The sequence below is a fragment of the Typopeltis vanoorti genome, chromosome 20 (genome assembly GCF_054136105.1).
Source record: "Typopeltis vanoorti isolate ZY-2024b chromosome 20, IOZ_Tvanoo_1.0, whole genome shotgun sequence".
In the NCBI taxonomy this organism is placed as follows: Eukaryota; Metazoa; Arthropoda; class Arachnida; order Uropygi; family Thelyphonidae; genus Typopeltis; species Typopeltis vanoorti.
In genome coordinates this window covers 99,338,958-99,362,934 of record NC_143568.1, presented here as the reverse complement: position 1 = coordinate 99,362,934, position 23,977 = coordinate 99,338,958, and the positions used below count along the sequence as shown (strand labels likewise).

The 23,977-nt window shown below is 35.1% G+C and overlaps 1 protein-coding gene across 3 annotated transcripts in view; it reads right to left on the bottom strand.

The window, feature by feature from the left end:
• Positions 1 to 23,977, bottom strand: part of LOC150095705 (uncharacterized) — a 338,480-nt gene that overhangs the window by 201,649 nt on the left and 112,854 nt on the right. For all 3 annotated transcript variants that reach the window (XM_090410275.1, XM_090410277.1, XM_090410278.1), the window contains exons 6-7: positions 18,020 to 18,256; positions 4,948 to 5,102 (exon numbers count right to left, since the gene is read on the bottom strand). In XM_090410275.1, coding sequence (XP_090266401.1) covers positions 4,948 to 5,102; positions 18,020 to 18,256 — 392 coding nt within the window. The remainder of the gene's footprint in view (positions 1 to 4,947; positions 5,103 to 18,019; positions 18,257 to 23,977) is intronic.

Sequence of the window (23,977 nt, the reverse complement as noted above, 5' to 3'; positions counted from 1 at the left end):
TAATCCTAGTTACAAGAATACCAGGGAGAATAAAATAAACATCAAACACTAAAACTGACAAAAAAAAAAAATCATGTGACACACACTTACTAGTTTCATATCAGTTATATTAGCACGAACATGCTATTAGAATCAAAGATGAAGATTTGTGTTAATATTTTGAAAGTTTATTTTCCACTTGGTTAGATTATGATAAATTTAGTTTAATCCTTTATCCAAGTGTAAGCAAACAAAGTTTGCACCGGAAGTATTTTACTACGAGTTGCCTCAGTCCTGAAGATACTTCAGGCGCAAACTTTGTTTGCTTACATTTAGAAAAAGGATTAAACTGAATTTATTGTGTTAATATATTGTATACAGTTTGAACAACTGTGGGAGTTAGGGACACCAACCCCCGTGCAAAAACCCACATAACTTTTGACTCCCCAAAAACTTAACTACTAATAGCCTACTGTTGACTGGAAATCTTACCCATAACATAAACAGTCGATTAATACGTATTTTGATGGTATGTATGTATGTATCATATACTATATTCTTAGAATAAAATCTAGAGAAAAGAAAATCATAAAGAAGTGAAAATACGTGTACAGTACTGTATTGTATGTATCTATAGTTTACGTCATCTGTTTACAAAATGAGTCACGTCTATCAGTATCTACATGAATATTGTCTTAATAGATACAAAACACTGTAGATATTATATTTATTACTAACATCAGACATCAAAAATGAAAAGATAATGTGAAAACGAAATTCGTATTTATTTACAGGTAGAACAATTCATGCATTGATAACAAAGCAGTAGTAATACGATTGCTTTATGGTAGCCTAGTGCAATCAAAACGACTGCTCTGCAGTAGGCTAGCCTACACACTAATGAATGAATCATTATAAAATTTGTATTTTATGCTAATTAACTAATTAATAACAGTTAATTTTTTGTAGTTATGATTTAATACTACATCTTCATGTTTGTTTACATTTCTCGACTGCAAATAGCCATGAATGGTTTGTAAATGTTTGTGTGCATAAGTTTTGATAAATTTTAACATAAGAACACAATGAAAATAGGTAGAATTGTTGAAAATGTCAACTATGTTGTGAATGGCGAACCTGTGGAACAAGTAAAACATTTCAGCTACTTAGGTATTATTTTTACTGAAGATGGCAAATTAAATATGGAAATAGACAACAGAATCAACAAAGCTGGTATGGCAGTAAGTCAATTGAATAAATTGAATGAATAAATTGAATAAATAAATTGGAATAAGAGAGAAATTAGTCGGAACACTAAATTAGCTGCATACAAGACATTCAAACCAGTTTTAACTTATGGATCTGAGAGCTGGGTCAGTAGTAAAACACTAGACCAAAGACTAGAGACCGCAGATATGAGAGTCCTGAGAAAGATTAGAGGCGTGAACAGATGGCATCAATGGCAATATCATATTAAAAATGAGGATATTAGGAAAGAACTTGACATTGTTGACATCCAGGAGTAGGTTAGCAAAGCTAATCTCAGGTGGGATGGTCACTTAAACAGAATGGGCGAGGAAAGATTTGCAAAACAAGTGTTCTCAGCCAGATTGGCAGGAAAACGACCCAGAGGAAGACCAAGATATAGGTGGATTGATTCAGTACAATGTGCCTTAGACGATAGAAATATAAGATCTGATAATGATAATATCGACTGGTTACAGTCGACCTTCATCATGCTACCTAAAAAAGTAAATGCGAAAACTTGTAATGACTATAGAATGATCAGCCTAATGAGTCACGTTCTCAAAATGTTTCTGAAAATAATTCAAAAAAGAATATACAGAAAATGTGAAGACACCATCAGTGATACCCAATTCGGCTTTAGAAACGGCTTGGGAACAAGAGAGGCCCTTTTCTGTTCTCAGATCTTATTTCAAAAATGTATTGACCAAAACAAGGTAATATTCATTTGCTTCATCGACTTCGAGAAAGCATTTGACAAAGTCCAACATGCTAAAATGATTGTACTATTAAAAAGAATTGGATTAGATGGTAAAGACATCAGGATCATTGAAAACTTATATTGGAACCAAAAGGCATATGTTCAAGTTGATGACATTATTACAGACTCCATTAACATCAAACGAGGAGTAAGGCAAGGATGTGTGCTGTCACCTCTTCTTTTTAACATCTACTCAGAAACCATATTTCAAAAAGTCTTGGAAGGAAGAAAGGAAGGGATTAGTATAAATGGTGAGATCATCAATAACATCCGATATGCCGATGATACAGCTCTTCTGGCTGACAATATTCAGGATCTTCAAAATCTTTTGGAACTAATAAATGCAGAAAGTGAAAAAATGGGATTAAAAATAAATATCACCAAAACTAAATTCATGGTCATAAGTAAGAAACCAATTCTTAATTTAGCACTTTCTTTAAATAGGAAACAAATAGAAAGAGTGGCAAAGTTTAAATATCTCGGATGCTGGTTAAATGAAGATTGCAATCCAGAAATGGAAATAAAAGTTAGAATTGAAATGGCAAGAAAAAATTTTCTCTTGATGAAATCAACACTGTGTAACCGTAGTTGAAACTTATAGCTTAGAGTACGCATGGTTAAATGCTATGTATGGTCTGTACTGCTGTACGGTACAGAAACTTGGACCTTGAAGACAACATCAATAAAAAGACTTGAAGCCTTTGAGATGTGGTTATACACACGAATGTTAAAAATCCCATGGACAGCAAAAACGTCCAATCAGGAAATACTGGAATGGGGAAATCACGTGAACTTTTAGATACCATAAAAAGAAGGAAAAACTGCATATCTTGGTCACCTACTTCATAATGAAAAATATAAGATACTTCAATTGATTATAAAAGGGAAGATAAATGGAAGAAGAGGACAAGGAAGACGAAGAAAATCTTGGCTGGCAGATATCAGACAGTGGACTGGTATGAACTCTGAGAGACTGCTCAGACTAGCTGAGAATCGCTCAAAATTTGCCAAGGTGGTCGCCAACCTCCGATAGGAGATGGCACTCAAAGAAGAAGAATGATAATAGAGTCTTGACAAGTAACAGACTGATTTGGAGGAAAATTGTAGATAGGAAGTTAGTAATGATGTAAATTTTTCATGTAGTACTATCATATCCTGTACATCCCTTGAGGGTACATGTCAGGAATTTGATGATGATGATGATAATAATTTCTGTATACTTTATGGTAGTAAATGATAAAATAGACTAGTGTCTACATATATTTTATGCATTCAAGACATACCTAATTTTTTATTATTTTTTTCGATATTTCTAGACTACAGTTCGCTCATGTGTTTTTTTAAATTGTCATAAATCTCCAAAAAATGTTCCATATATTTATTATAAAAAACTGCATATAAGTGAAACCGCACAGTTCAAACCCGTATTTTTCAAGGATCAACTATATATACACAGTCCTGTCATAAATACAGTTATAACTACTGCACACCCCCCTGCACTGCCCACAGAATTGCACCAGTCCAGTTCTGTTTGTGGCACTGTGCAAAGCCAACATCTGCATGTATCAGTAAAGAGAGGGTTGTCTAGCTGTATGAGTTAACATGCAGTGAGGAGATTATGAGAATCATGTAGCTGTAATAGCACTTCACAAGGTTGGAATGCAGTCACCTGTCATTTTCAACATGTTAAAAACGCTCGAGATCAGTAGAATGTTTGTATATCGGACTATTAACCATTATGATGATAAAAAAAGACATATCTGACTGCCATTGCATAGCATATGCCATAGGACCCACGATTCAGAGAGGTCATCACCATCAGGGAGAATACAAGCTGCATTTCTGCAAGAAAAGGATCAAAACCTCCAAAGTGTATCAAGACACCATGCTGGTACAGCCTCTGAACAATATCTTGTTTCACAGTTGGCAGTGGACCTTCCAATAGCCCCTGCACACAAGATGAGGACCACACAACAGCAGTTAGAGGCAAATATGCCCGACCACATACCATCATCTGACTGGCCATCTGAAGTCCCAATCTGAATATGTTGGACTTCAAATTATGGTCGGAGCTTGAGAGAGTAGCCTGCAAAAAACAACACTCCAGCATAGCCACTTTCATGGCCTTCACGCATCCTACATGGTCTGTTTCAGCAGGACAATGCACAGCTCCAACAGGCTGCAACCACCCAGGCATGGCTAGAGGAACACTCATCTGAGCTTGGAACCATCCAGTGACTACCACGAAGGTCCCAAGATTTAAATCCAATCGAATCTCTCTAGGATGCTATAGAGCGAGACATCAGCTCCATGTATCCAGGACTGTCATCTAAGGTGCAGTTGTGGACAATGATGAATTATCTCCAGCATCTGGCGAGTCAATGTTTTGGAGAGTACAGGGTGTTATTCACGCTAGAGGAGGACTGACACTATAATGTAGATATCTCTAATGTTTTATCCATTGAGTAAAGTGGTTACGAACTTCTCTCATAACCACATAACAACATATAACCCTATCCTGACTGTTCAAAACTGAGTATGGATGTAAAAGTTTCAACTGCATAAAAGCTGTCAGATATGTTACACATTGTCTAAGAGAATATTTCCTATACCAAACAATGGTTTTAAGGACCCCTAATAAATTTTGGGTTAGTGCCTATGTTTTAATCCAGTGAAGGGTAGTAAGAATACTCATTCAAATCGCTCAAATATAAGGATCAGTTATTTTCAATTATGGTACATCTTCCTCTATGATTAATTAGACCATGATGCAGGTAGAATGTTATTTATATTTTTATTATTTAAATTTACTCCCTATATTTTACTAGAAAAGTTAAATAGAAAATTTCTGAGATAGTGAAGAAATTTAGAAAACCAGGAATGCAGAATTAAAAAATTACAAGACAATTCAAAGCAAAAAATTTTGAAGATAGAATAAAATTCCCAAAGGGATCTGTACTTACAGGGATGAGTCCAGGAAACCAGTCAATCTTGAAAATGTCATCCAAATCAAACTCAGGTTTTTGATGACATTCGGCCAGAACAGGTTCTGGTGAACTAGCTATTTCGATCTCTGTTGGTTCATTACCACCTCCTCCATCATCAACTATTTGACTGCCTACAAATTAATGAGATGCATCATCAAGACAGTTATATTAAGATTATCTCAAGATTATCTGAAAAATAATCCATAAAAACATTTTTTTGAGATCTCGATACAAGAGGTAGAAAACTAGTTTTATTAACTAGCGTTCTTATATTTTATGCAAATTCACCAAATCTATTTTCTCCTTGAGAATATTCCAAGAACAAAGTGTGAGGAAACTGAGTCACAGATATTACTCAAATATAACTCACACTTTTCTCCCAAAACTAAAAAGCTAAAAAATCATGGTGCGAGATATATGCAGGGATTTTCGGAAGCTAACGCTTTCAGGAAAAAACTGAAAATGGGTATGACTTACCAAGAATCTCCAAAAGCAGTTTCCTTGTGTGCATTGTCAAAGTCCAAAGTTATCTATTCAAATAGCATCATCTTCTTTCCCATCATTTCAAGCAAAAATGACCAGTAATTTACAAGACTTGAGATATGTAATGAACAGTCCTTCAAGAATGACTAATGAGAAGTGAAAGCAGAGCACAAAACAGACAGCAATGGTAGGCCAGTAGAGATAGAGCAGCTATGAAGATGTGCATATGATTGGTATGGTATTAACAAAAGATCTCACAACCCAATAATAAAGGCAAGCCGACAATGGTTGAGTAAAAAATGCTAATTCTCTTCAACCACATTCCATAATATCTGAAACTGCCATAACAACATTTAGTATATATTTCTTAGTTTTAACATGTTCACGATGGGATGGTGCTTTTGCCCATTTATCGTTCAGACAGAACTTCTCATTACCATTTGTGTACCACTTCCACGTTGTGCGGGTGGGCTCAACTCACACACAGTTTCAACCCTTCAGATGAATTTTATTGCTGCTTGTTTGTGCGCCACCTCCACATTGAGCTGGCAGGCAGATTCACACACACATTATATGGCATGTTTCAATTCTCAATAGAATTTTATTTGAAGTTAGCCTTTGTGATCTCTCTTAATGACATCGAAAATTTCAAATGCAATCAAATAAACACTTATTTCATGTAAGTGAAAAATTGGACAATAGTTTTTAGTTAGATATGTGTTTTCCAGCACAACATATGTTGTTTCTCGAGTCTATACAGCATAGGTTCTGTGGGAGGGGACATGTGAGTCATTAGTTAGTGCATTTTAATCTCAGTTGACTAATTGTACTATTTGTTGAGAAATATATTACAGAGACTGCAAATGTCTGTACCTGATTCAGTGATACCATAAAACTACTTGTTTTTCTTGCATCTGCATATAGTGGCTGTTGGGGATGGCATATTGTTTACCATGGGGGAATGAATCACTGTTGCCCTGATGTGAATGTGTTTAAACTTTTTTTCATATGCGAGATATATGCGAAACTTTTTAATTTCTTTTTGTAAAGTAAAATCGAGGTGCGAGTTATATTCAAGTAAATACGGTACTCAAATTTATGTAGCTAATAAATTATTAAATTGATACATTATCATGGAGTCTACAGCATACCTTGCTCCGAAAAGTTTTTTTTTTTTTTTGGATAAATAGAAAGAACCATTAATATCGATCTGGAATAACACAGAAACCACGTCCATCACCAGCACTCCAGTAGATGTACATCAGTGCAGCTACTCTAGAGTAGCAGCCCACACCATGGATATGAATCGCACAAATTTGGCAGCTTCACTTTACCTAAAATCTGGGAGACCATTATTTTGAGACTTTCAGCAAGATTCCCTTCATTGGATACAACGATAGAAGATACCAATTAGGACTAAAGGATCCTGCCTTTCATACTCATTCTGTGTTTGCCTTCCCGCTAATGCACACGCTTAGTTGTATTTCTTTGTGTCCATAAAGATGCTTTGGTGGTCAAGGCAAAATATAGACTTCATTTATTAGCTGAATAAATTTAGTAATTATTCCTAGAAATGAATTTTCTAGGAATAATTATTCCTAGAAAATGCAAGTCATTGTCAGCATATAGAATTTAACATGTTGCAAGTGTATATATTTATAAATTAGACAAATATAAATGATATATCATGCTCTCCTACTCTTTTATGAAGAAAATTTTTCATCATAATGAAAGTTTACATTTTTTTTTTTTTTTTTTTTTTAAAGAACCATATACATACCTCAACTGATTGTGAAAGGTATCATACATAACCTGAAATTGCTAACATTATTTTGAAATAACAGAATGAACAGTTTCTTAATGAAATCTTCCTTTTTTGCTTTCAGCTTCAACTTGCAAACCAAGAAAAATCTCCACAGGATTCCTATACTTGACATCAAGGGCATCTAGATGTCCTTGATGTAAAGTATAGGAGTCCTATACTTTACATCAAGTATAGGACTTTAATCAAGTAAAGTCCTATACTTGATGTACAGGACTTTACTTGATTTAGTGTAAAGCATAGAAAAAATATACTCATGACTACTTTATTACATCTCCATGAAGGCAGTCTGTCCATTTTCTTGCTAAATGAACTAATCTTTTTTCACTCATTCAATTAACATGTTTATTTCATTTTAATCTTCCTCTTTTTATCCATCTGTTTATGGATTGTAATGACATTCTTCATAAATCTTTTCATTTTATATTCTATCAAATTTTGTTTTATTCTTTCTCTGAGCATTTTCATTTCACATCACCCAGATGGAGCACTATCTACTTGTGCGTATTGAAAAATTACCTTTGCAGGGCACTGTATTCATAATACATCAGCTCACCATCCATCTCAAAAGTATGGTATCATAAAAAATTAGTTTCCAGAGACACAAACTTTACTCTCCTGAGGTATCACTCAAATAAGAATTGGAAACCCCCCATCAAACATGGATACTAAATGGATACAACCCCAGAATAATGCAAGAAACTAACATCCCTCCTGACAGCAAACCAAGAGAAATCTCCACAGGACTCCTATAAGTTACATCAAGGGCATCTCTGAACATGACAAAGATGATGAAAAAAATATATTCATCACTACCTTCAAAATCCATCAACCAAATTCACCATCTGTTTTCCTCTCCAAAGGACAAACTTATACACCAGTAATGATACCAAATGAGTCAGTCAATTTTCTTTGATATGGAAAAGCACATGACACAAGTCATGTGCTTTTTCATATCAAAGAAAATTGATATTAAGTACCTGCATTTTAAGAAGGTATATCTAATGGATGCATCCAGCCAGATTATATTCTGGAAAAAAAAAAAAAAAAAAAAAAAAAAAAAAAAAAAAAAAAAAAGGCTGTTTCTCTCCAGAAACCATAAAAGACAAGAGTTAACTATTTTTTCAGTAATCCCAGTCAACACAATAATAAATTTAGTTTAATCCTTTATCCAAGTGTAAGCAAACAAAGTTTGCACCAGAAGTATCTTTAGGACTGAGACAATTCATGGTAAAGGTGGACTAAGCTCTCATCACTTGTTTTAGTATCTCCCATAATGCAAAGCACATCTCCTTGTGGACATGTATAATGCTATGCATTAAGGGAAGGGCCACTACCCAGACCGGTTTCGACCTTTATTGAGGTCTTGTCAGTGGGAGCCAGAGCCGGTGATACTAAGGTGGAAGTAATGGAGAAGTCATATTTACCTTTACCTAGTTGCCTCAGTCCTGAAGATAATTCAGGCAAAAAGTTTGTTTGCTTACACTTGGATAAAGGATTAAACTAAATTTATTATAGTCTAACCAAATGAAAAGTTCAGGCAAAACCATTCAACATATCAATAGTCCAGATATATGCACCCACATCTGACAACACAGATGAGGATATTGACTTATTTTACAAAGATCTGACAGAGACAATAGAAACAATACCAAAGCAAGATGTGCTAATTATTGAAGGAGATTGGAATGTCAAAGTTGGAATAGATAATGATGGTTGTTGGGAAAGAGTCATGGGAAAATATGGTTTCAGAGAAAGCAATGAACGAGGTGAAAAATTGTTAGAATTTGCTGTGGATCACGAGATGATCTGTAACACAAGATTCCAACAAAAGGAGTGTAGAAAATGGATGTGGCGATCAAATGATGGGAAAACCAAGAACATGATTGATATGATTACAAGTAAAAGAAGATGGATAACATCAGTAGCAGTGTTGAACTTTTCAAGGAGCAGATATAGACTTTGACCATAGTTTAGTGATTACAAACATCAAGTTGAAATTAAAAAAGAAATATAAACCCCCCAACATCAGAATAGAAGAGATACAGCAAGAATAAGTGAAGCAGAAATAGGAAGAAGGTACGGAACAGTGTTAGAAGAGAAATTTAAAAGTATGGACAAAGAAAAAAAATTGAATCTGAGAGTGAAAAGAGTAATGAAGGTGATAGAAGATGTGGTTGAAGAAACAGTACCAGAAAAAGAGAAGATCAAGAAGAAATAGATTAGACAAGAAACACTGAAATTAGTACAGGAGAAAAGAATGTTGAAGATAAGAAGGGAGATACATCAGAACAAATAGAGGAACAATACAGAAGAAAGTGTAATGAGGTGAAAAAAGCAGTCAGAATGGATAAGATGAAATGGTTAGAAGCCCAATGCAACAATATAGAACAGTACTATGGAGAGCATAAAACAAGTGAGGTATATATACAAAATGATCAGAACCATTAATAGAAAGTGGCAACCAAAACAGACCACAATTAAAGATGAAAAAGGCAAAGTATTAATGAATAAAGAAAAAATTGTACAGCGGTGGACAAGATACTGTAGTGAGTTATATATGAAGAAAAATTAGATTTAGATAGCGTTGGGAAACTGATACTGAAGAACTGAAGCAGATATCACCACCAGGTAATGAGCATGATACGGACATTTTACAAGAGGTAGAAAAACAATAGGATGGCTAAAACACAAGAGTCCTGGTAACGATAACATCACTGGAGAATTAATTAAATATGGTGGTGAAAGTATGGTTACAGAAATGCACCAACTATGTAATATGGTATGGAAAGAGAAAATGCCAAAGGAGTGGGTGAAATCAATATTTGTGACATTATACAAGAAATGAAATAAGCTAGAATGTAAAAATTATAGAATAACAATTGCTTTGACAAGTGACCTTGGTAAAGTGATGATGATATTGACAGAAAGATTGAGAACACAATTGGAAGCATACCCTGCAGACGAGCAAGCAGGATTTAGGAAGGATAGAACTACAATTCAACAGATTTTGACAATGAGGTTAATAGCAGTTCTGGAATCCCACGGAATTGATAAAAAACTAATAGCTATATTAAAAGATGTTTATAGAATACAGTTGCAACAGTTAGAATAGGTGATGATTTGGGGAAATGGTTTAGAACAAGCAGAGGTACTAGACAGGAGGATCCAATATCAGCAAGCATTTTCATCACACATTTAGAAAGAGCAATGGACAAACTGAAGGAAGATGCAAAAGAAATATCTGCACAAGGAATGAGAATTAACAATCTGAGATTTGCAGATGACATTGTTATTATTGAAAAAGATTAAAGAGAACTACAAAAAACAAACACTAAAAACTGTTAAATGAGGAAGGGAAGAGATTTGGACTTGTTATGAACTTGGAAAAAACAAAGACAATGGTATTTGGTGAGAAGAACATGAAACAAAAGATACAAGTGGATGGAATTGATATTGAAAATGTAGAACAATTCACATATTTGAGAAATAAAATGACATATGATTTGGACTGTAAAAAAGAAATAAGGGAAGAACAAATCTGAAAAAGTAAAGTGATCAGCCTGCAAACAAAACAAAGTACTGGAAACATGCATCTTTAACAGTATGGATCTGAAACATGGGTAATAAATAAGGAATCAAGAAAAAAATTTTGGGCATTTGAAAGAACTTGTTACAGGAAGATTCTAACAATAGGATGGGTACAGCAAATCACAATTGAAGAGCTCTATCAGAAGATACGACCAAAATAGAATCTATAATACAGAAGATTATAAAATGGAAGCTGCAATTATTTGGACACATCTGTAGAATGAGGTGAGGACCAAAAGATAAAGACATTTATGTTTGGTATTTTGGATGGTTTAAACAGAAGAGGTAGACAATACAGAGAATGGATAGACAATATAAGGGACTGGTGAGGTATGGGTGTACTGCAACGCTGTGCACGGGACAAAGAAAGGTGGAAGGAGGCATCAGACACCAACGGGAAGTGAGCCCATGCCACTTCCCATTGGTGAGTCACAGTGAGCCAGTAATTTAATTGTGATGATGAAGAACCAAGTGGGAAAAAACTTCCAACATCTTCCTCTAATCCAGAGTAATTTAATAATAATGTGACACACTTCTTGGCAACTTGCATAGGTAAATATGACTTCTCCATTACTTCCACCTTAGTATAACCACCTCTGGGTCTGGCTCTCACTGACAAGACCTCAATAAACGTCAAAACTGGTCTGGGTAGTGGCCTTTAATGCATAGCATTATACATCTCCACAAGGAGATGTGCTTTGCATTACGGGCGATACTAAGACAAGTGATGAAAACTTAGTCCACCTTTACCACGAGTTGCCTCAGTCCTGAAGATACTTCAGGTGCAAACTTTGTTTGCGTACACTTGGATAAAGGATTAAACTAAATTTATTATAGTCTAACCAAGTGGGGAAAAACTTCCAACTCAGTCAACACAACAGTTTACTGGAAATTTTGGATCCTCTCTAGTTTTGGAAAGGCAATAATTGATGGCAATAGTAATTGGTGCCAGGTATCTAGAAAGCAGTTATCACAGAAAATTCAGTCAAACAGGTTCAGTAACTGACACTTTGGCAGTTTGTGACAGATATTTGATCATTTCATAATGGATGTCATTACCTGGTTAAAGGCTGTGGTTTCTTCATGGAAACAGAACTGTGAAAATTTAGCTACTGGAAACTAACTCAAACTTAACGGAAGTGGAGAACAAGCAACGATATTATATATATATATATATATATATATAAAACATCAGTGCAAAAGAAACAGAACTAAAAGAATAAGAATCACCAAAATATATCATAAACATAATTGGCATTACAGAGACAAAGATGACTAAAACAGGTGTGATATTTCTAAATAATAACTAAGGAAGACGTTTTATTCAGAAATAGTGATCACAAAAAGTAAAGAAGATATATAGTATTTGACTATATACACACACACACAAGCCCCCCCCCCCCCCCCTAGCGCCTATGTTGCCCAACTCTTTTTCACTTATAATTTTGTGCATGCTTTCACAATTTTAAGATTGTATCCCTGAGGATGTCTCTTTGACTGAGATGAAATATAGAATCTATTAAACTTGTGTTTAATTATTTCTCTGTGCTGTATTCATTACATTAAATCTAATTATGAGAATATGAATAGCTTTGCTATGATCTTATATACCATGAGATGGGTAGGCTAGTAGATAGAGAAATAGAAAGGTATATAATAATGTATTTTACGAGGATTGCAGCTATTAGATAAAAAAAAATTGCGAGATAACTTGGTTCGGTAGCAAGAGCTATGCCAGTGTTTTAGCATATTTGTGTTGAGACACTCTCCCCATTACCTAACCATCTGGAAAGGCAAAAGAAAACACCCTGCCCATAGCAATTTCATGCTTGCATATCAGTGGATGTGCCACACATTGTGACAGTTCTTCAATTGCAACCAAATCTGCATAGGAGAAACTACCAAGTAGCGATGTACTTTTCATCTTGGGAGACTTAAATGGAAAAGTAGGAAAGTGTATGAGAGTTAGGTCTGAGTGTGGCATGTTTGGTTTGGGTGAATGTAACACCTGTGGTGAAAGACCGTTGGAATTTTCCCATTCTAACAGATTAGTTATTACCAACACCTTCTTCAAGAAGCACCCACAACAAACCTATACTTGGATAGGTAACACTGATAAGTCAAGGCACCAGATTGATTCCATCCTGGTTTTCCAACAGTGGAAGACAAACATCTCTGATGTGCATACTTGTCCTGGAGAAGATTGTGGTAAAGGTCAATTAGTAAAAGCCAAAATAAGGCTGGGACTCTGAATCTTCCAAATCAAGCCTGTCCCACTGGACAGGATATCAGAGTAATTCCTATCAGGTTCACAGAAGAAGCATCAACATGGTTGGATGATCTTCTTGAGAATACCTGAAATGCTTTAGGAAAGAGTCAAGATTATAATACAGGATACAACCAAGAAGTATCTAGGCCTAATTAGAAGACCAAAAGCCCCGTGGATATCAGATTTGACATGGGATCTGATCGAAAGGAGGCAGTTGGAGAAAGACACAAGGACCAAAGAACAAAAGATTACATAGAGAAATGAGAAAAGCCATCCATGGCATAAGAATCTGGAGGGGAAAAGCAAAAAAAAATTGGCATTCTTATGCCATGGCATAAGAATGCCAATTTTTTGTGATAGAATTCCAGATGAAGAGACAATTATAAAAGGATGTTTTGTTTAATTTGTGGCCTAAAACACAAGTTTAAGCCCAAATATAATGTCATCAAACACAGAAATGGAGCAGTACTGACAGAAGAATTGGAAATCAGAAACAGATTGAAAGTGTACTGTGAAGAACTGTACAGCAGAGAGGATAAGGAAAAATTGGAAAAGCCTTTTCATCAGGAAAAATTTCAATTTGGAAACTCCTCCTCTTAGGCATGAGGTTGAAAGAACAGTTGAACAGCTTAACAATAAAGCTCAAGGTGCAAATTTGAATCCCAGCAGAGTTAATCAAGGCCATCAGGAAAGAACACATTCTTTGCCTTGGACAGTGTTATGTCAGAAGACAACATTATTGGCGCTTAAATAAGAAAACTAATAATCTACCAGAAGTGAAGGAATATGTGTAAAATTGTAATTAAGTCTAGTATAAATTTTATTTTAGTATTGTAAAATTTCAGTGTTTAAAATATAGTAGTTACTTAGTCGAAAATTTGTATGTGAACAACTAACCATTTGCTAGAAAAGAGAAAATCAAAATACTATACCAAATGTGAAACGGCCAATTTCGGTATATCTGTTGTGTAGAACGGTGCTTTCCCCCCCCCTCATCTGAATGTAAAGTTACGAGAGTTTCGGTAGGTTGCCGCGAGTGGCGCTATGTGCTGAGAGACGCAAGGAGAATACGATGCATGCGTGATTGATGACAGAAGGAAACAGTGCGTAGTTTAAAAGTGGGTGTATCGCTACACACGTGGCTTTTTGAGATGTTTTCCTGCTGCTGTTCACCTATGCCGTGGATTGCCCGGCTGGTAACGAGCCTCCACGTGGTTCCCTTCGTAAGTGGAGAGTATGATTGTATGGCAAAGAGAAACTACTAGTTGGAGACAAAAGAAAGCCCAGCAGATTTTAATGGTGGAAAACAAGAGTGAAGAATTCCAATTTAAGTAACAGAGGGAAAGTCAAGGTAATAATCTGATGAAAAAATTCTGAAGTGGCCCAGATAGAAAATGCTGTGAACCGGTAAGGTGAACTTTATATCTACTATTTAGTGAATTAAATGTGAAGATCTGAATTGTGTATTGAAAGACATTTCTAGAACTGTGGCCGATTATAAAGAAAGAGAATATGTCAATGTTTCGTAATATGTGCTTGTAAGAGAATTATTTAAGTTTGTTCAGATCTTGGGAAAGAGATAAAATGTTAATTGGATAGGACTGTTAAGGAAAGTTTTGAATGAATTCTTGTGTAATTAATAGAGAGAGGAAACTAAGTAACTAAACTTTAACATTTGGTATTCTGTGATATAAGCTTTAAGATATTGTATTCTGAGATATGAAATTTCAAGAGTGTTTTATTTAACTATGTGCACAAGAGTATGATGATTTATATGTGTATTCTAATTGAATGATTTGACTAAGCTTATATAAAAGTATTTGTATGAAATAATCAGTGTGATTAAATTGTTTTGCTATTATTATAAAATTTGTCTTCCCTGTGTCTAGAACTACTGCACTTGCTCATAAAGTAAAACGAACCACATAAAGGCAGGAAACAGTTTAGTTAAGGTCACGATTGCAAGTTACAAAATTTTGCTGAGAAGGGTGAATGCTGACTAGTTTCTAACTCCCTGGTCATATTTTTCAGTATATCTTAGGATTCAGAGTGGCGCAGTTAAAACAAATAAATTTCTCTGAGTTTGAAAAGGGAGATAGAGCCAGAGTTGAGACAAAGAAATTGGCATCCGCCATTTGCAATTCTCTGTCTCACAAGAACTCAGCTTCATTCTTGTCAGAGATACGGCCAAGGGTTATTGAGAGTTAAGAATAGATAATTTTAAGGAAAAGTCGACACGACAACAGATCATAGGAAAGTATGAAGAATTTAGACTCCCTATAGTAATATGTTTCATAGACTATTCCAAAGCTTTTGACTGTGTTCAGCTTGTGAAACAGTAACTGCATTATCAATAGCTGTTACACATTTTCATCTTCTATTCATCAGATCATCAGGTGCCATATGGTCACTGTAGATTGATGATGTGCCATATCAGTCCTTGCAAGGTATCCTGTTGTATTTCTGGAGACCAACTCTCTGAAGACCAGTCACTATAGACACCTCATCCATCCATCCATCCATCCATCTCATTGAGGGTCTACCCCTTCATCTTTTTCCAGGAATTTCACTGTTTTGAGAAGTCCTCCTTCTATCCTTTCAAAACAGTGAAATTCCTGGAAAAAGATGAAGGGGTAGACCCTCAATGAGATGGATGGATGGATGGATGAGGTGTCTATAGTGACTGGTCTTCAGAGAGTTGGTCTCCAGAAATACAACAGGATACCTTGCAAGGACTGATATGGCACATCACCAATCTACAGTGACCATATGGCACCTGATGATCTGATGAATAGAAGATAAAAATGTGTAACAGCTATTTATAATGCAGTTACTGAGTACAGAAAGCACACTATTTATGTAAAGCAAATAAACATGCATATACATTTGTGTATAACTTCAAGTTGCATTTGAGAATTTCAATATCATTAAGACATTTCACAAATGCTAATTTTAGAAATAAAATTCTACCAAAAAAGGTTGCAACTAACATGCCATATAAGCTTTATGAAAACATGACAGCTTGACGTGAAAATGGGGTATACACAGTAAAGCTGTGAAAATATGACAGTCCGAAGTGAAAGTGGCATATAAACAGTATAGCTAATTCTGCTGGCAGTTTACACACATGTGGACACTGCCCAGTGTGAAAGTATTAAGGATACAATGTTGACTGTTTACATAGGTATTTTCCAATGATGTGGTTTAATTTTCCATACAGAAAAGAGGAGAAACAGGAACAATTTGCTATAATGAATAGTGCCATGCTAAAAGAAAGGCAATATAGCAAATTTCTTTTAGCATCGCACTGCACCTATGGAGTTTGGTTCGGGACTTTTTTGGTAGTTTGTTACATGAAAATCAACTATATTTGAAAGATGTGTGACTGGTGTCCCAGAAGGACAGATTTTTTTTCTATTTTAGTTACTTGATTTTTTCTACAGCGATGTGTATTATTGGATATTGATTATTTAAATGCCTTACAAACATGCTCAAACATATACTGACAATGGAACCAAACAGAGAAAAGATTACCAATCTAGTTACTAATTACCAACATAGTACAACCAGCTTAAAGGGTTGAGTGTGACTGTGTTAAGGACTTTGGTCTTAAAGTGTTCCATACAGAAACTAGGTGTTTGGGATTGGCATGGGGGGGGGGGGGGGAATCCCAAACTGCCTTTTTCATGTAACAACTTTGAATATTTCAAAAATGAGAAATGCAATGGGGAAAGTCATCTTAAGGTCATTTGTCACATAGTAAATAGAGGTAGTATCAAAACTGATCATAACATTTGATATTTGTAGATGAGGTTTTTTTTATAGTGTTGATATTAAAAAAAGAGAAAGAACTGCCTATGAGGACAGAGAATTAACTATGGCAAGTTTGAAAGCAGGAAAAGGTTTGCAAATACCTTCAAAAAAGGCCAAAGAAATCACTAAAAAGATGGATACTTACTTTGGTTAACCAAGCCTCAGAAATATGGGTATCCTAAAATTCACAAATTCAATTCTCCTTTTGTCCAGCAGCTGGTATTATCAAATAGTCCACTTGCAAACCTGGCAAACAGCAAAATCACCCTTCCACTCACAGGCAACTTACAATCTTTTACAAAAATTCCCATCTTTCATGAATTTTTGTTAAATTTGAAGAATACAACATTTTGTTGTTGCTGTATTCTTCAATATCTAGAATGACAGTTAAGTTACCTTTGTCTGCAGGAAGAATTACAATATCCTTATTTTTCTCTACATTCTTTATGACCTGATGTTCTGCAATATCATTATCTATTAGAGGTTTTGCATTGTTAATTGTGAAGATCGATTCCACACAAAGCAAATTGACTTCTTGGAATGGAAGAAATGAACTTGCTTTTCATGTAAAACTCAGCACTGCAAGATAATGCTTATCTTGCAGGCTTGAGTGTGACAATGTTAAGGACTTTGGTCTTAAAGTGTTCCATACAGAAACTAGGTGTTTGGGATTGGCATGGGGAGGGGGAAGAGTCCCAAATTGCCTTTTTCAAGGCAAACTGAAGGATCAAGGACCAAAGGAGATTTTGATGCAAGACTCCAAATGTGAGCGGTATTCTTAGGCTGGATGGATTTGGGATTTATAGTGTTAGATATGCAAGCAAGAAGTAGTGTCTTGAACCAAGGAGTCAAAGTTTTTGGAGGCCAAGGTGGCAATAGGTTTGTGAAAGAATGGTAGTTTCATCAATGAAAATTGTTTATTAGTACTTTTTTTTAATAAAGGTCAATTCTTTCAAACTTCAACTCGTATCATCAAATCCAGATTTGCATTGCTCAAACCCAATTTTGTATTTTACATCTTTAAGTCCCTTCTCCCTTAAAATCACTAAGTGAAACAATATTACTCTTACCTCTTCTTGATAAATGAGAGCTATCCTGTAACTCCACCTTTTCTCCATCTTCAGACACTAAACTTTGTCTTCGAGAGCTATCTCTACTTCTTTTTCCTGTAGTTCGTCTGCTAGGTTTTCTTTCTTCTTCATTTGGAATATCATCAAATCCCACCAATTCAATTGTCTCTGATTGGCTTGTTGGTCCACCGCTAAACCACTCAGGTTCTTCTTCTTCAATACGGTCATCAGATCTGCCTGTGAAAAATTCCAGATATTATTACTGTTTTCTTGTATGCAAGTAAACATATCAGTCTAGTAACTCACATAAATATTTTACTGAAGGCAAATAATCTACATGAAATGAAAAATGCTGCTCCAATTTTAAATCATTATAATGAAAATAGATTAAATGCTTTAATTATCTTTCTTTTTTTTCAGCCATTAATTATATGATTTGTGCTCACTTTCTGGACTAAGAGCTTCATGCTGTATAAATCTGAGTGACATTTGTTATTGCTCCTAATAAGGTAAAAAAAAAAAAAAAAAAAAACAGGAATTTCCTTCGGACATTGTAAAAGTTAAACGCATTTCATCCTAGGATCAAGTTTACCCTAGAAGTAGAATCAAATAAGCAGTTAGCCTTTTTAGATCTTCTAATTCTTCGCCAACCAGATGGTAACCTACATTTCTCAGTTTATAGAAAGAAGACTCATACAGGCCATTATATCCATGCAGAATCTCATCACCATCCCGGTCAAAAGGCAGGAACTATTAAAACACTGGTTCATCGGGCCCACTCCTTTTGTTCTACAGACGATCTTTTACAGAAAGAACTACAATACATAACTTCTTCCTTTCCATCTAATGGTTATAAGAATTGCTTCATTAAAAGAACTTTGAGTAGTTTTAATATGTCTTCCTCTTCAAACACAGAGGAAACAATGCGCATTACTATCCCTTATGTACAAGGCATCAGTGAACGTATAGCAAAAGTTTTAAAACCACTGAATATTTTTGTTGCCTTTCGACCGTTTAGAAAAATCTCCACCTTTCTCACTTCTCCTAAGGACAAGCTTCCACATCTTAATCATCCAGGTGTCTACCAGATTCCGTGCTCTTGTGGATTATCTTATTTCGGACAAATGGGAAGATCTACCTCTATTCGGCTAGAAGAACACCAATCTTATATTGAATACTTTAAACCTGAAAAGTCTGGACTTTCTGAACATGCCATCTTCACTAGACACAGAGTTCATTGGAGAAAGACAAGAGTTCTTCACAAAAGTCAGTTTCTCATGGAACACCTTTATAAAGAAACATGTGAAACTCTACTTCATTCTCCTAACTTAAACAGATCCGACGGCTTACGTCTATCCCCTTTATGGGAGATAGTACTTTACAAATCAGCTTATCTTTCCTAACTTTTTATTGTATTAATTTTTTATTTTTTATTTATTTTTTTTTTTTATTTTTTTTTTAGGAAAGTTATTGGCCTTTTTAGTTATCTTACACCAGCTACTTAGGTGGCGCTTTTTGGAATTGTCAGTTAGTGTTCAATTTTGAGCTTAATGTACTGAAGATGCCTGTGACACACAGGCGAAAATTATACTAATAAATAATCTTTCTACGTGAGTTTTTTCCGTTATTTATTGTGTACCGATATGTCTACTCACGGTTTACCTCTTTTAAAACTCAAGTGAGATCTGACTGCATATAAGCATAGTCAAAAAAAGACAGCAGAATAACCAGGTCTTGAAACATCAGATGAGAAGAAAATCAATGTTCTGCTATGTACATTAAATAACTACATGTAGACGGATGATGAAGTATAGTACTTCCTTAGTTGGCAGAGTAAAAGGTTGCATGCAGTGCAAACCTGTCATGCAATTAATGTTGTCAACATTCATACCAATTCATAAGCTCTTTAACACACGCATACCAAAGGGAGGTATGATGGTCTGATGTAATACTGAGCCTTCCAACATTACAGAAAAGATCCTAGTCTACATAGGATGCTCTAAGAAACTTTTTTTTTAAGTCACAATTAAGAGACAACTGTTTTCTTTCAGCTTTCTGTCAAAGATGAGTCCTAAGAACTTGTTGCTACTAGAATAAAAGTCTGTCCAATCCTAACTCACAGTTTGGGTGAAGATTGTAATGCTGAGCCTTTGAACATAAAAGACCATCCACATAGGATGCTCCAAGAGACTATTTTTAGGTTATAGTTAATAGACAATCATTTCCATCTAAGTAACAGAGCAGATTGGTTGCTTAGACAAAGTCTTTCAAAGGAAAATGCAGAAAAACACCAATAGCTATCCAATCCAGATGATAATGGACAAGATGCAATTACTATAAGCTACTCTGCATTGCAGAATCATGGATTTGGGACCCATAATCTAGCCTTTGAGCATACAAGTGCATGCTTGTATTGGATCACCCACTTACCTTGAAAAATATCTCTTGTCATCTTCAGAATCTCACTGGCCATACCAGTTTTTATATCCAAAACAACTTTAAAGACAAAATAAAAGATTGACATCTGTTGTTCAAGCAAATAGAAGAAACAGCAATGGGCAGTCCTATCTCACCAGCCTTACTAGATTATTTTATGGATCATCTAGAAAAGAACTCTGATACTATATTTCCTCAGCCTTGTATATGGTTAAGTTTTGTTGATATATTCACAATTTGGTCAAACACTGTTCAGAATCACTTCAGTTCATAGAGAAAATAAACTCCTTGTACTCCTGTATTGAGTTCACTATTGAACGCGAGTCTAATAACCAACTACCCTTTTTGGATACCTTAATTTATTCGTAATCCCATAGGTCATGTAGAAATGTAGAAGTTTATTGTAAGCAAATCTTTATTGGCAGATATATTCACTCATTCTCCCACTAATAATCATCACAAAAAAAATGGATATCATCAAGAGATATACATAGAGCTCATACGATTTGTTCTTCTGAACCCCTTTTGTTAGATGTACTGAATAACATTAAAAGCAACTTGATATGTAATGTCATCCTTCCACAAGACCCCACACACAATCTGATGTGAAAAGAATTTCAATATCCTACCTTAAAGGAACCTTGGAATAAATAGCAAAGTTTCTTTGAAAATTCAATCTGTATACTTCCTTTGAACCAGCTCAGAAACTGTCTTCCTTTCTACCATCCACAAAGGATGCATTATTACCTCTTTCCTTACTAGGTGTCTATCAAAAGATTGTTCATGCCATTTTTGTTATTTTGGACAGACTGGCCATTCTGCATTGATTAGAACTGAAGAACATCAAGACTATATTGATTTTTGTAATTCAACAAGTCTGGCTTTGCTTTGCACTCTACTGACACTAGGCACAAAGTTCTTTGGAACAGACTAAACTTCATTCCAGCAAGTTCAAATTCGATCATCTTTTCCTAAAAACACGAATCTCTACGAAATCGTCCAAACCTGAACCGATCAGACTGCATGCCAATATTCAAGTTTTGGGAAGTGATCACTAGTAACTGTTCATAAGTTTTTTTTTTTTTTAATCTAAGCAACTTTTTACAATCATTTTGAAATTTAATAGTGTAATATGCACTTCAGCTGCGACTGAGACATGGGACTCGTTATTGTAATTCATCTTTTGAATGTAGTTAACGGTCTGTCTCCTGATGAAATTCATGTAATCTTAGATAAAATACATTGGAGTTTTTAAATAAAATTCTGTATAACTTTTTTACTACATGTGCAAGACATAAATTTACTTCACATTATTATCTGAGATACCATAGGCACTGATAAGTCTCATTGTCTAATTACCCATTTTGATATTTGCCCACATCACTTCGTATTTGGTGTTTAAGACTGTAGCCATTCCTTTGTTTATTCCTGATTATTATTGTCCAAATACAACAACTGGTAGCTGCTATTAAGAAGCATGCACTTGTTTTGCCTGCATTTCAGTGCACCATATCGACATGATACTTCCTGCCAGGTCCACTTCTTTTCTATTTAAATTTCTTATGTTATGGTGCCTATCTTGAACTCTGCTCATGTCAAGTTTGAATTTGCTCTGGTAGATGACTTCTTGCTGTTCATCCTGGTTCTCTAATGAAGAGCATGGTGTTTAACTCTGTGGCAATCCAGCCAGCATAACTTTTGATCTTTTTGCACCATCACTGTCTTTTGGTTTAAGCCAATACAGAATACAATTTGATTTGGCTAAACACCAAACTGCCAACACATCTTTGCTGTTCAGAATCCAGGGCAGATACCCACTAATGTGGTGTATGTGGAACTATAAAGATAGAAATTATAAAAACCTTAGGAGAATATTATCATTACATTCTTTGTCCCATTATATCAGCTACTGAATGGGAAAGATATCAGCAATGCACTGGAAGCTTTGAAAAGAGGCAATATCAGAATGTATCCCTAGAATTCCAATATTCCCTAAATACATTCCGATACTGTCTAAATGAGGCAATATTGGAATGTATCCCTAGAATTCATATAATAAATAGGATGAGAGTAACATGAATGTGCAACCTTATTAAGAGATTCATAACAAGATTATGTGGAAGGAATATCATGAGAATAAGACAGGAGTTACAAAATATATAAAGCACAGGCCAGAAAAGTTACGAGTTTTGTGCAGAAACTTAGTTGGAGTACGAAAAGAAATTGGCTGCTTATTAAAGCCAATTCTGAAGAGTTATCATTATGAAGCAAGTAAAAGAAACATGAATAACTACTAAGTGCAGATGGTACCCTTGTGTCAGAAGCTGAGATTGTTCAATTTGCTAAGATATATCAACCAGATGTATGCAACATGGTACACAGTGCCTACACTTTCAATGAAGAGATAGAAGTGCACGAGAATAAGGTCGAAGAACTGTTGTATAACCTGGATAAGAATTTGGAAATAGGGATAGATGGAATATCAGCATGTGCTAAAGGAATGATTACTAGGGGGCTAGCGAGCTGAACAGGCTAGGCCTCCTGACGTGTTTGTATAACTTGAGTCTGAGCTCAGGTAAGGTACCACTGTAATGGAAAGAACGTATAACAGTTCTGTGATACACGGGTGGTGCAAAAATCGATATGCATAATGTATAACTACTGACCTATTGGTATCTAGTAAAGATTTTTGAGAAGTTGGTAAGAATTTGTGTAAAAAGATGGTATGACAGACAAGCTCTAATCTGAAAGGAACAACATGAGTTTACTAAAGAGGGATCATGTTTTAGCAATTTGCTCATATCATATAACAATGTTAAGGCTGAGTTTGATAGTGGGAAAGGATACACTATGATAGTATTGGACTTTGCTAAAGTATTAACCACATAAAAAGCTGTTGCATAAATTGGAGAATGTAGGATTAGAATATAAACTGCTGATTTGGATAAGTGGATGATTGATGGATACCAAAAAGTGGTATACAGTGGGTGTGAATATTACAGATTTAAAAGAACCAGTGATACCTTCTAGGAATCAGTTCTTGGAACACTGTTGTTCAATCAATACATTAATGATATTCAGAAGAACATGAGGACATGACAGGAGATGTTTAACTGTTTTATGATGATGCAAAGATAGGCATGGATACTATTGATATCCAGCTTACAGAATGATTTGAATAGGCTGGAAAAATAGTAAATGATAATGACTGTCAATCAATGTTAGTATAAAGTACTTTGGCATGATGAAATTTCCAATGGCATTTCATATTGGCACAGTTATGCTACAGGAAATTGATGAGGCTAGGAATCTTGGCATTATGGTGAACAGAAATTTGAGAGAATTTTAAGTTCAAAGAACACATAGCAAAAACTGCAAATACAACTCAGAGGATAACTGTGATATTGAAATAAACATAAGTGTAAGGAAGTCATTTTTCCTCTTCACAAAGTCTTGATAAGAATGCATCTGGACTACTGTATTCAGATTTGGCCTCCTGGGTTTGGAGAGGATAAAGCTGTC